Raw genomic sequence first — 13,241 nt, 5'->3', positions numbered from 1 at the left:
TGAGTTCTCAGGTGACTGACGAGTCCAATGCGGGACCTACAGTCTCTGTCACAGCTGGGGCAGACGGTGGTTGAAGGGACGGGTGGGTGGGGTGCTTGGGTTGACTTGCGCTCCCTGCGCTTGACTTCCGCTTGCTCCCGGCGAAGAGACTCGGTGTTCGGCACCTTCCCGGATGCTTCTCCTCCACTTTGTGCAGTCTTGGGCCAGGGATTCCCAGGTGTCGGTGGGGATGTTGCACTTTTTCAAGGAGGCTTTGAGGGTGTCCTTGAAGCGTTTCCTCTGCCCACCTGGGGCGCTCTTGCCGTGCCGGAGCTCCGAGTAGAGCACTTGTTTTGGGAGTCTCGTATCAGGCATGTGGGCGATTTGACCCGTCCATCGGAGCTGATCGAGCGTGGTCAGAGCTTCGATGCTGGGGATGTTGGCCTGAGCAAGAACACTTGACGTTGGTGCACCTATTCTGCCAATGGATTTGCAGGATCTTGCGGAGGCAGTGTTGGTGGTACCTCTTCAGTGCTTTGAGGTGCCTGCTGTACATGGTCCATGTCTCTGAGGCATACAGCAGGGCGGGTATCACTACTGCTCTGTAGACCATGAGCTTAGTGCCGGGTTTGAGGTCCTGGCCTTCAAACACACTCTTCCTCAGGTGAATATCTACAAGTTGGCCCGCCAGTTTGGTTGATTTTTGTGTCCTTCTCAAATATGGTTGATTTTCCATTTCTTTCAGGCTGACGGTGAGAGGAACTATCACATTTTCTATTGTATGTTGATGGGAATGAGTCTTGACCAGAAGAAGAAACTCAGTCTGGGGAAAGCTACAGATTACACCTACTTGACCATGGTGAGACATGAAGGATTGATTGGATTGGGGTGGTGGGGCGGGAGGGGAAGGAGGAGGTGCTGATCAATTGAGTACCGTGTGACCTTGCGTGCATTGATCTTGAGAAGGTACAGGAGTGAGCAATGAAGGTGAATACAGATATCCAGGGATTAAAGCCATAAGGGAAGAAGGTTAAGGAAGATGGGATTTGGAAAAGAGGAGACATCAGGTGACATAATTGAAGTTGCAAGATTGTGAATGGAATTGACCTGGGCAAATTGCTCACAGTAGCGAAGGGTTCGAATACCAGGGGACAAGTTAAAATGAATAAAAGCAGTAAGAAGGCAAGACCTGTACAACCATAGTCATAAAACTCAACATTCAAACTGGACACTTGGTTGGTTGATGCTTTATAATGGTATCCAAACTGGACAGTCCATCAGTGTAATGAAAGCAAACATTGGTGCAGTGTTGATGTTCGGCTACGGGATGTCATTAATGTACTTAGTAAAAATGTACCGCACGCTAACTATAGGAAATGCTTACTGGTCCGGATTTCTCTGCTGGTTATTGCCCCTTTGTTTTGGCTAACCAGTGGCTGGCAGCTGGAAATGGACTGGTTGGGCCGACTGGCCTATTTCTGTGCTGTATATCCTCAGCAATGGAGATCTGCTAACATTGGGATCTCCGCTCACTTTTTTAAAGTTATTCATTCGCGGGCTGTGGGTGTCGCTGGCAAAGGCAGCATTTTTTGCCCATCCCTAGAGTGCCCTCGAGAAGGTGGTGGTGAGCCGCCTTCTTGAATACAACTGAGTAGCTCGCTAGGCTGTTTGAGGGGCAGTTAAGAGTCAACCACATTGCTGAGGGTCTGGAGTCTCATCTCGGCCAGACCGGGTAAGGGCGGTAGATTTCCTTCCCTAAAGGACATTAGTGAACCAGATAGGTTTTTACGACAACCCGATAGTTTAATGGTCACCATTACTGATACTAGCTTTTTATTTCGGATTTATTTAATTAACTGAATTTAAATTCCCCAGCTGCCATGGTGGGATTTGAACTCACGTCTCCGGATCATTAGTCCAGGCCTGTTACTTGTCCAGTAACATGGCCACTATGGCAACATAACCACATTCGCACCTGCCCCAGCAGCTGGGGCAAGTGCCCACCCACTTTATATGGTCTAATCAGCAAATTAATGGGGGATAATTTTCATTGTCCCCCCCACCCCCCTCAGAACCTCAAACAGTGGTCTGATGGAGCAGATCACCCCGTCCACTGTAGTGCTGCCCAATTTTCATCCTGTTGCAATGGTGGATTCTACAACAGACAGGTGACCTGCTCTGCCAGCCTTTAGTGAAGGTGATTTTCACCTTCAATGTGCGGGTGTTAGAAATCAGAGTCCCTAAGCTGGCTGAGACTTTCAATTTCCCAGTTGCTTATAATGTAATAAATGCAAGTATAACGACGAGCAAGTAACATCAATTTTCAAGGCTTTCTTGAAGTTGGTCCTCTTTGTGATCATCTTGGATCCAGCTGGTCTGTATAAAGATTGATGTACTATTGATGTACGCCTTGTTTTAGGTCGGCATATAGAAACATAGAAGATAGGAGCAGGAGTAGACCATTCGGCCCCTCGAGCCTGCTCCGCCATTCAATGAGATCATGGCTCATCATCCAAATTCAGTACCCTGTCCCTGCCTTCTCCCCATATCCCTTGATCCCTTTAGCCTTAAGAAATATATCCAACTCCTTCTTGAATATATTTAATGAATTGGCCTCAACTGCCGCCTTTGGTAGAGAATTCCATAGGTTCACCACTCTCTGGGTGAAGAAATTCCTCCTCATCTCTGTCCTAAATGGCTTACCCCTTATCCTTAGACTGTGACCCCTGGTTCTGGACTCCCCTGCCATCGGGAACATCCTTCCTGCATCTAGTCTGTCTAGTCCTGTTAGAATTTTATAAGTTTCGATGAGATCCCCTCTCATTCTTCTAAACTCCAGCGAGTATCATCTAAGTAGCTTCTGTTGTCAGAGGTCTGATACTTTTCTTAAGCGAAAACTAGTGAATCCACCAAACAAGCAACAGAACTCTTGTTTAATCAGCTTTCCTTTGATCTTTCTGCTTTCCCAGCCGAGCAGGATGTAGCAATCCCAGTTGAGAAACCAACCAGTAAACAGCAACAACAACTTGAATTTATATAGCGCCTTTAACATAGTAAAACGTCCCAAGGTGTTTCACAGGAGTGTTTATAAGACACAAATTTGACACCGAGCCACATAAGGATAAACTAGGGCAGGTGACCAAAAGCTTGGTCAAAGAGGTTGGTTTTAAGGAGCGTCTTAAAGGAGGGAAGAGTGGTAGTGAGGCGGAGAGGTTTAGGGCAGGAAATCCAGAGCCTGGGGCCTCGGCAATTAAATGCATAGCCACCGATTGGTAGAGCGATTATAATCAGGGATGCTCAAGAAGGCCGAATTAGAGGAGCGCAGATACCTCGGGGGAGGTTGTGGGGCTGAAGGAGATTACAGAGATAGGGGAGGGGCGAGGCCATGGAGGGATTTGGAAACTAGGATGAGAATTTTGAAATCGAGGCGCTGCGTGAACGGGACTTGGTGCGAGTTAGGACACGCACCAAGGAAAGACTTGCATTTATATAGCGCCTTTCACCACTTCAGCTGGTGCCAAAGTGCTTTAGAGCCAATGAAGTACTTTTGAAGTGTAGTCACTGTTGTAATGTAGGGAGTTGTAATGTAAGGAACGCGGCTGCCAATTTTGTGCACAGCAAGCTCCCACAAACATCATTGCGATATTGACCAGATAATCTGTTTGTGATGGGATAAATATTGGGCCAGAACACTCCCCTACTCTTCTTCGAAATAGTGCCATGGGTCTTTTACGCCTGCCTGAGAGGGCAGATGGGTCCTCGGTTTAACGTCTCATCTGAAAGACGGCTCCTCCGACAGTGTAGCACTCCCTCAGCACTGCACTGAAGCGTTGGCCTGGATTTTTGTGCTCCAGTCTCTGGAGTGGGACTTGAACCCACAACCTTCTGACTCCGAGGCGAGGGTGTTACCCACTGAGTCACAGCTGACCCTTCCAGTGAGCTAATCCTGGATGTTGTGACTCTCCAGGTTACCCACACCCGCCCCCCTCTCATTCATACAGTGCGCACTGGAGATCCGACACTATCAAGGGTAATGCTACTTGTGCGGGGAATTGCAAGCCTGAATGGGTGTCTTCATACTGCGACCCAACATATTGAAGCTGCAACATGCAACTGTGCCCTGCCATTGCACGCCATTGTAAACTGTGCCTGTTTTAAGGTAGAACATTAAAATCCAGAATCTGTCCTTTGAACCTCAGTCATGAGCTCACTTTCCCCACCTGATTACATCGGAACAGGAGTGGACCATTCAGCCCCTCGAGCTTGTTCTGCCATTCAATTAGATCATGGCTGATCTGTATCTTAACTCCATTTACCCACCTGGTTCTGTAACCCTTAATACCTTTTCAATTGACCCCACTCCCAACAGATTTTTGACTGCATTTGGGGGGGAAAAGAGTTCCAGATTTCAGACCCTGATTGATGCCCCCCCTCTTGCGCAGTAGTAAACTAGGACTCCCTCACCTTGTTCATTCCCCGTGTTGCTGTACACCCAATGCCCATCCACAGCTGATACAATGTTGAAGTGTTTGTTCCAGGGGAGATGCACCTTCTGCGATGGGCGAGACGACAACAAGGAGTACGCCAACATTCGCTCCGCCATGAAGGTCCTCATGTTCACCGACACCGAGAACTGGGAGATCTCCAAACTGATGGCTGCAATTCTACACATGGGCAACCTGGCTTACGAACGTAAGTCTAGAGGTGTTCTGCTTCATGATGGAGTGTGAAAGCTGGGGATATAAGATCAGTGGTGGGACATCTTGTACCTCGAGTGGCCGTTCGGTACCTCTGTGCTTCTCCGTGCATTGCTGAGGGAGAGCTGTGTTGACGGAGGTGCCATGTTTCAGATAAATGGTTGCATAAAGGCCCAGTCTATCTGTTCGTGTGGGCATGGAATATCTCGTGGTGCTATTTAAAGAACCATAGGAAATTGTCCTGCATTCCTGGCCAACATTCCTCTCTCGATTGACGCCACCAAAATAGGCTAACTGGCCGCTTCTCCCATTTACCATTTAGGGGACCTTTCTATATTTACTTAAATAAATGACTAATATTGGCTGTGAAGCACTTTGAAAGAAAGAAGAGAGACTTGCATTTATGTAGCGCCTTTCACGACCTCGGGACGCCCCAAGGCGCTTTACTGTCGATGAAGTACCTTTGAAATGTGGTCACTGTTGCCTGGGCCCCAAGCTCTGGAATCCCCTGCCTAAACCTCTCCGCCTCGTTACCTCTCTTTCCTCCTTTTAAGACGCTCCTTAAGACCTACTACTTTGACCAAGCTTTTTGGTCACCTGCCCTAATTTATCCTTATGTGGATCGGTGTCAAATTTGTTGACTTAAAATGCTCCTGTGAAGCGCCTTGGGACGTTTTACGACGCTAAAGGTGCTATATAAATACAAGTTGTTGTTGTAATGTCAGAAATGTGGCAGCCAATTTGCACGCAGCAAGATCCCACAAACAGCAATGACCAGATAATCTGATTTTAGGTGTTGGTTGAGTATTGGTGAGAACGCCCTCTTCCAAATAGTAGCATGGGCTCTTTTACATCCACCTGAGAGAGCAGACAGGGGCCTTGGTTTAACGTCTCATCCGAAAGACGGCACCTCCGACAGTGCAGCACTCCCTCAGCACTGCACTGATTTTGTGCTCCAGTCTCTGGAGTGGGACTTGAACCCACAACCTTCTGACTCAGAAATGGGAGTGCTGCCCACTGAGCTACAGGTGATGCATTGGAACATCTTGGAGGACAACAAAGATGCTTGTAATAAAGGCGAACTCCTTCTGTCTAAATCTAGACACTGACCCGTTCATGGGCTATTTGTGGAGGCATCACAGCCATGTCCAGTTCTACCTCGTCCAATGTCCCGATGTGCAATTCCCTGTGTGTGGGGGGGGGGGGGGAGGGTCACAGTAGGAATTTAAACCCCTCTTTTCCCGCCCCGCTCCCCAAACACAGACAGACAAATTACACCATTGCCGCTCCTAACTCTGAGGTATGGGTACGCCAGCAGTTGGAAATGGTGGCTGGTAACACTGGAGAGGGCGGTTGATACCTCCTTGAGATGGCTCTCCGTCACTAGTGTGCGCATGTGTGATCGTGATCACTCGATGGCATCTGGTAATTTGAATGCAGCAGGGATCCCAATGTTGTGCCCCCTGAAGAATGAGCACAGATAATAGCTGTTTTATTGAAATTGCAATTGAGCTAATTTGCTTTTGTTTATCCTGCTGATCCTCCAGCTCGCGTGTATGACAATCTGGATTCGTGTGAGGTCGTCTATTCCACACAACTGACGACGGCTGCAGCTCTCCTGGAGGTGAATATGTCTGGTCGCTTACTACACCACCGGTGTGTCTGTATCTATACATCATAAAGAGCCATATAGCTTCATACTGATGTCAAATATAAAGACGGGGGGGGGGGTCACGCTTCCACTTGCACTGTTAGTTTAATCAGAGCAATCTGGGTGGAATTGTTAGAACCAACGCAAAAAGATCGGGGGAATTTTAAACGGGAGTTACACCCTGAACCGCTTGTGCTCGTGTTTTCCATGGGTTCAAGATTCAATTCGCCCGAATCAGGCCCCACCCACAAAACTGTTTGAGATTTGGCCAATCGCGCTGGTTCGGGAAGGCTCTTCAAATCGCGCTCATCTTCTTGGGTGCACTGGCACTAGTAGGGGCTCGTTTTAAAAAGATTCATCACGTCAAAAAATGTTTAATTGACCAAGAAACTGACTAGTGTACACTAATGAAACACAATTTCTAAATTTGCGGATGACACCAAATTGGGGGGGGATAGTCAATACTGCGGAGGACTGCAACAAGTTACAGGAGGACATTAATAAACTTGCAGAATGGGCATATAATTGGCAAATGAAGTTCAACACAGATAAATGTGAGGTATTACATTTTGGTAGGAAGAATAGGGAGGTCTCATCACTTGGAGGGTGCGAGTCCGGGTGGGGTAGAGGAACAAATTGATCTGAGTGCAAATATACAAATCACAAAGTTGTGACAGAGTTTAGCAAGGCCATAAAAAAAAAAAAAAGGGGGTTTATTTCTAGAGGGATAGAATTGAAAAGTAGGGAGGTTATGCTAAACCTGTATCGAACCTTGGTTAAACCGCACTTGGAGTACTGCGTACAGTTCTGGTCGCCATATTATAAAAAGGATATAGAGGCACTGGAGAGGGTGCAGAGAAGATTTACAAGGATGATACCAGAAATGCGAGGGTATACATATCAGGAAAGGATGAACAGGCTGGGTCTCTTTTTTCTCTTTGTGGCTGAGGGATGACCTAATAGAGGTCTTTAAAATTATGAAAAGTTTTGATAGAGTGGATACAAAGAGAATGTTTCCACTTGTGGGGAAGAGCAAAATTAGAGGCCATCAATATAAGATAGTCACCAAGAAATCCAATGGGGAATTCAGAAGAAACTTCTTTGCCCAGAGAGTGGTGAGAATGTGGAACTCGCTACCACAGGGAGTGGTTGAGGCGAATAGTATAGATGCATTTAAGGGGAGGCTACACAAGCATCTGAGGGAGAAGGGAATAGAAGGTTATGCTGATAGATTTAGATGAGGAAAGACTGGAGGAGGCTCGAGTGGAGCATAAACACCGGCATGGACTGGTTGGGCTTTTTCAAGGAGACTTTGAGGGTGTCCTTGAAGCGTTTCCTCTGCCCACCTGGGGCGCTCTTGCCGTGTCGGAGCTCCGAGTAGAGCGCTTGTTTTGGGAGTCTCGTATCTGGCATGCGGGCGATATGACCCCGTCCATCGGAGCTGATCAGGATGGTAGAAGGCGAGCTAGACGGACTTTGGCCTTTTTTCCCTGTGACTGACCTGGCTGGATGAAGATGCTACAACCTGTTGAGGTGAACTTCCTTCCTGTTTGGTGGTGTGAGCTGGCCATTACCGTAAAGGTCGTTGTCCAGTATTGGTGCAGTAAAGCAGCCTCCTGGAGCCTTGGACAAGGGGATCCAGGAACTGCCTTCGAATATCCTTCTGGGGCACGAAGCTAGAAACCATTTACAGTGGAGGCTGGTGTTGTGTCTGCCATAGTTCTAGAACATGGGCGTGTCCAATATGCAGGTGGATAAATGACCAGAAAGATTCTGCAGGTGGTTTAACGTGTCAATGTGGGGCTCCCCTGATGGGCCAGTGGATTGATGCATAGCTTGCTGTGGTACTGAGCTATAAAGACTGTAAAGGCCCCAAGTTCATTTCCTGGTCAGTGAAGAGTTGGTTGATCTCAGCCAGGGTAGAAGTAGAGGTGCTCCAATGGCCCTCGGTGCCTCTAGATTGGGTAGATATCAGCCAGGTCTCCTGTCTGTATTTGCTGCCCAATAACTCCTTCAGGAAGTGCACTTTGATGGACGTTGGGCGAGAACATTATCGGGCTCGGCTGTGATGGCCCCTATGGATGTATATGTTGCTTAAGCTCACAGTCTATGCTGGTGTGTGAAGGTTAGCCATTAGTGACGAGCTCTGGAGGTCACGGAAACTGCACTCCACTCCACTGCATCATCACTCGCCGGAGGGGGCAGAGTGGAAAGGTCAAAGGCACATTGACTAGAATAGTAACAAAATTGAGGGGGTTTAATTGTTGTATAGATCTTGGGATGTTACCATAAAATCTTAAATTGCCAACTTCTATTTAAAAGAAAGAAACAACTTGCATTTCTACAGCGCCTTTCACCACCTCCGGATGCCCCAAAGCGCTTTACAGCCAATGAAGTACTTTTGAAGTGTAGTCACTGTTGTAATGTTAGTGTACAGCAAGCTCCCACAGACAGCAATGTGATAATGACCAGATAATCTGCTTTAGTGATGTTGATTTGAGCGATAAATACTGGCCAGGACACCGGGGATAACTCCCCTGCTCTTCTTCAAAATACTGCTGCGGGATCTTTTACGTCCACCTGAGGGGGCAGACGGGGCCTCGGTTTAACATCTCATCTGAAAGACGGCACCTCCAACAGTGCAGCCCTCCCTCAGTAGTGCGCTGGGAGTGTCAGCCTGGATTTTTGTGCTCAAGTCTCTGGAGTGGGACTTGAATCCACAACCCTCTGACTCCCAGGCCCACTAAGCTATGGCTGACAGCTATTTGCAGTTATACATTTGCAATTGTTTATCTAATTTAGGAAACACTCCCCTGCTTCCACACACACTCCTTTCTACCCCTCGCCCCAATTGAAAGCTGTGCCAGTACTTGGCTTTCACCTCCAGGAGCCATCGTTTTGGACCAATGAAATCCCATTTATACAATGCACTCCCCAATAAAACGATGATTCAAGACTCCATTTCAAGCCACTTTTTAGAAACGTAGAAAAATAGGAGCAGGAGTCGGCCATTCAGTATGATCGTGGCTGATCCTCTATCTCAATACCATATTCCCGCACTCTCCCCATATCCCTTGATGCCCCTTGTATCTAGAAATCTATCTATCTCCTTCTTAAATATATTCAGTGACTTGGCCTCCACAGCCCTCTGGGGTAGAGAATTCCACAGGTTCACCACCCTCTGAGTGAAGAAATTTCTCCTCATCTCCGGCCTAAATGTCCTACCCCGTATCCTGAGACTGACCCCTCGTTCTAGACCTCCCAGCCAGAGGAAACATCCTCCCTGCATCCAGTCTGTGTAGCCCCGTCAGAATTTTATACGTTTCAATGAGATCCCCTTCATACGGTTACCTTGTTCCATCAGGTTGACTGTTTGGACCTGCAGAACTGCCTCACCAGCCGCACCATCATAACACGGGGGGAGACGGTGTCCACCCCTCTCAACATGGACCAGGCTCTGGATGTCCGAGATGCTTTCGTGAAGGTGAGAGTCCCTTGCTGTGAAAATCGTGAGAGAGAAGCACTTTTTTTTGTAGAGTTTTGAAGGTTCCTTTTTTAATCCAAAGAGGGGAATGAGTGGCCAACCATGATTTTGAGGCGCTCAGCTGGGCGAAGTTGTACGTCAAGTTGGCAAAGCACTTGACGTTTAATCTTTCCGTGAAGACGCTGCCCCTTTTTTTTTCTACAGCGGGTCCGACGCATTTGTTCCTCTGGTTTCTGTCTGTCTGTCTCCGGACAGCCATTGGCTGCACTGGTTCGGGAGAGCCCCTTCCTGTTTCTGATGTGGTTTTACACAGTCGGTCTCCTTGGCCACATCATAAATGCCATGATGTCAATCAGAAATCTTGGCCTTCTGATTGACCGACTGACTGACTGTCCATCCGAAAGGCCAATTTCCCATTCAGCCAACAAAAACACACTTTTTATTTGTTTGTTTGTTGAAGTTCGCATCTCTGCCATGTATAAGTGGGTGCCGGGGCAGGAAGAGAGGGTGAAAGAATGTTTACATACAAAATAAAGTTTAACGAGAGATACGGGGGAATATATAATGGGAAATAAGGAAATGGCAGATCAACTAAATGCATACTTTGGGTCAGTCTTTACGAAGGAAGACACAAAAAACCTCCCTGGGATATCGGGAAAAATAGGGACATTGGCAAAGGAGGAACTGACGCAAATCAATATCTCTAAGGATATGGTGTTAAGGAAGCTAAAGGGATTGAAGGTGGACAAATCCCCAGGGCCTGATAACATGCATCCTAGGGTACTGAAGGAGGTGGCCCTAGAGATAGCGGATGCACTAAGGATGATTTTTCAGAATTCATTAGACTCGGGAACAGTGCCGATGGATTGGAGGGTAGCTAACGTTACCCCACTATTCAAAAAGGGGGGTAGGGAAAAAGCAGGTAATTACAGACCTGTAAGCCTTACATCAGTTGTGGGCAAAATGCTGGAGTCCATCATTAAGGATGAAATAGCGGAGCACTTAGCAAATGGGGACAGGATAGGACAGAGTCAACATGGATTTACAAAGGGTAAATCGTGCTTGACTAATCTATTGGAATTTTTTGAGGGAGTAACTGGTAGAATAGATGGGGGAGAGCCAGTAGATGTGGTGTACCTGGACTTCCAAAAGGCCTTCGATAAGGTCCCACATAAAAGATTAGCATGGAAAATTGAGGCTCATGGGATAAAGGGGAAAGTTTTGGCGTGGATAGGGAACTGGCTGTCAGATAGAAAACAGAGAGTTGGAATAAACGGCTCATTTTCTGAATGGCAGGCAGTAACAAGTGGGGTACCACAGGGATCTGTCCTGGGCCCCCAGCTGTTCACAATTTACATTAATGACCTGGATCAGGGAGTCGGATGCAGCATTTCCAAATTTGCAGACGACACTAAACTAGGAGGTGGGGTGGGCTCAGAGGAAGAGACCAGGAAGCTCCAGAGCGATTTGGACAGACTGGGCGATTGGGCGGATAAATGGCAGATGCACTATAATGTGGACAAGTGCGAAGTTATCCACCTTGGGTGCAGGAACGGGAGGGCAAATTATTATTTAAATGGCAATAGATTGGGAGAGGGGGAAGTACAGAGAGACCTGGGTGTTCTTGTACACCAGTCACTGAAGGCGAGCATGCAGGTGCAACAGGCGGTCAAGAAGGCAAACGGTATGCTGGCCTTCATAGCAAAAGGGTTAGAATACAGGAACAGGGATACCTTGCTGCAGCTGTACAGGGCACTGGTGAGACCACACCTCGAGTACTGTGTACAGTTTTGGTCGCCTCATCTGAGGAAGGATGTTCTTGCCATGGAGGGGGTGCAGCGGCGATTCACCAGGCTGATACCAGGAATGGCGGGAATGACCTATGAGGAGAGACTATGTAGTTTAGGGATGTACACACTGGAGTTTAGAAGATTGAGAGGGGACCTCATAGAAGTGTATAAAATTCTGACAGGTCTAGACAGACTGGATGCAGAAGGAATGTTTCCCTTGGCGGGTGAGAACAGAACTAGAGGACATAATTTAAGGATAAGGGCTAAACCATTTAGGACAGAGATGAGGGGGAATTTCTTCACTCCGAGAGTGGTGAACCTGTGGAACTCATTGCCACAGAGGGCAGTGTACGCCAGCTCATTAAATATATTTAAGAGGGAATTAGATATATTTCTACGGGCAAAAGGGGTTAAGGGTTACGGAGAGAAGGCGGGGACGGGATACTGAATTAAAGGATCAGCCATGATCTCATTAAATGGCGGAGCAGGCACGAAGGGCCGAATGGCCTACTCCTGCTCCTATCTTCTATGTATCTATGTATTCTATGTATCTATGAGAGGATTGGAGGTCGGATGCAAAGGAGGAAAGCCAGCAAGAACAGAGCCCACCTGGTTTTCCTATCCGATCAGATGACCTACCCCACCACGAAGTGCCACTGCCTACAGGCTAAAACTGCTGTTCACATTTATTTACAGATAAAAATAATACACGGAAGCAGAAAAATAGGCAAGATGCTCACAAAATCAGAAGGAGGCCATTCGGGCCATCTTGTCTGTGCCGGCTCTTTTGAAGGAGCAATCCAATTATTTCCACTCCTCCCTGCTGCTGCTTCTGAGGGTTGTGAATCTTTGGAATTCTCTTCCCCAGAGAACTGTGAAGGCGGAATCATTGAATATATTCAAGGCGGAGACGGACAGATTTTTGAGCTACAGGGGAGTCGAGAGTTATGGGGACCAGGCGGGGGAAGTGGAGTTGAGGCCAAAATCAGATCAGCCATGATCTTATTGAATGGCGGAGCAGGCTCGAGGGGCCGAATGGACGACTCCTGCTCCTATTTCTTATGCTCTATGTCCGTAGCCCTACAAATTTCTTCTATAGTCAATGACTAAAGTTTTATGCTCTATGCAAACTGGATTGCCTGTTTTAAAATGGCTGGTAGTTCTTGCAGCATCATTCAGCAACTCTTAAGGTGCACAGTTTCCAGTAGTACACTTCTTGCCCAAGGAACTTTCTCCATAGAAAATGTGAATAGGAAACTGACGAGTTGCCACTAGGTCTGGCCTTTATACGTTGGATTCCTCTGTTGCAGAAACAGACCCTTTGAAGATAGCCCACTTCGATTCAGTTTGTTTATAAACCAGAAGCACCAGAAGCAATTGCTTAATGGCCATGGGATCGCGGGAGAATTTCCACGGGGTTCTTCCGATTGTCTGCTGTATCTTTTGGAAGACCCGCGGAGATCCTGGAGAAGTGGTAATTCTCAGGATTTTACAGCAGACGATTGCGGGGGGGGGACGGGGGGTGGGGTACCCATGGGTGGGCAACCTCCTCCAGAAATTCAGCCTCAGTGAGTCTCCTCTCTCTCTGGTGTTCACCCCCCATCCCCCCCCCCCCGCACCCTGTGCAAGTGGTCTGGCTT

General features: G+C 47.6%; 1 protein-coding gene across 4 annotated transcripts in view; it reads left to right on the top strand.

Annotated features, from left to right (window-relative positions):
* myo7aa (myosin VIIAa) overlaps positions 1 to 13,241 on the top strand; it is a 226,564-nt gene that overhangs the window by 100,120 nt on the left and 113,203 nt on the right. For all 4 annotated transcript variants that reach the window (XM_085999675.1, XM_085999676.1, XM_085999674.1 and 1 more), the window contains 4 exons: positions 725 to 838; positions 4,518 to 4,671; positions 6,224 to 6,300; positions 9,692 to 9,811. In XM_085999675.1, coding sequence (XP_085855801.1) covers positions 725 to 838; positions 4,518 to 4,671; positions 6,224 to 6,300; positions 9,692 to 9,811 — 465 coding nt within the window. The remainder of the gene's footprint in view (positions 1 to 724; positions 839 to 4,517; positions 4,672 to 6,223; positions 6,301 to 9,691; positions 9,812 to 13,241) is intronic.

The sequence above is a fragment of the Somniosus microcephalus genome, chromosome 10 (genome assembly GCF_052327205.1).
Source record: "Somniosus microcephalus isolate GS21.2 chromosome 10, FLI_Smic_1.0, whole genome shotgun sequence".
NCBI classification, from domain to species: Eukaryota; Metazoa; Chordata; class Chondrichthyes; order Squaliformes; family Somniosidae; genus Somniosus; species Somniosus microcephalus.
The sequence above is the reverse complement of the archived record's forward strand: the minus strand, read 5'-3'. Positions and strand labels throughout refer to the sequence as shown.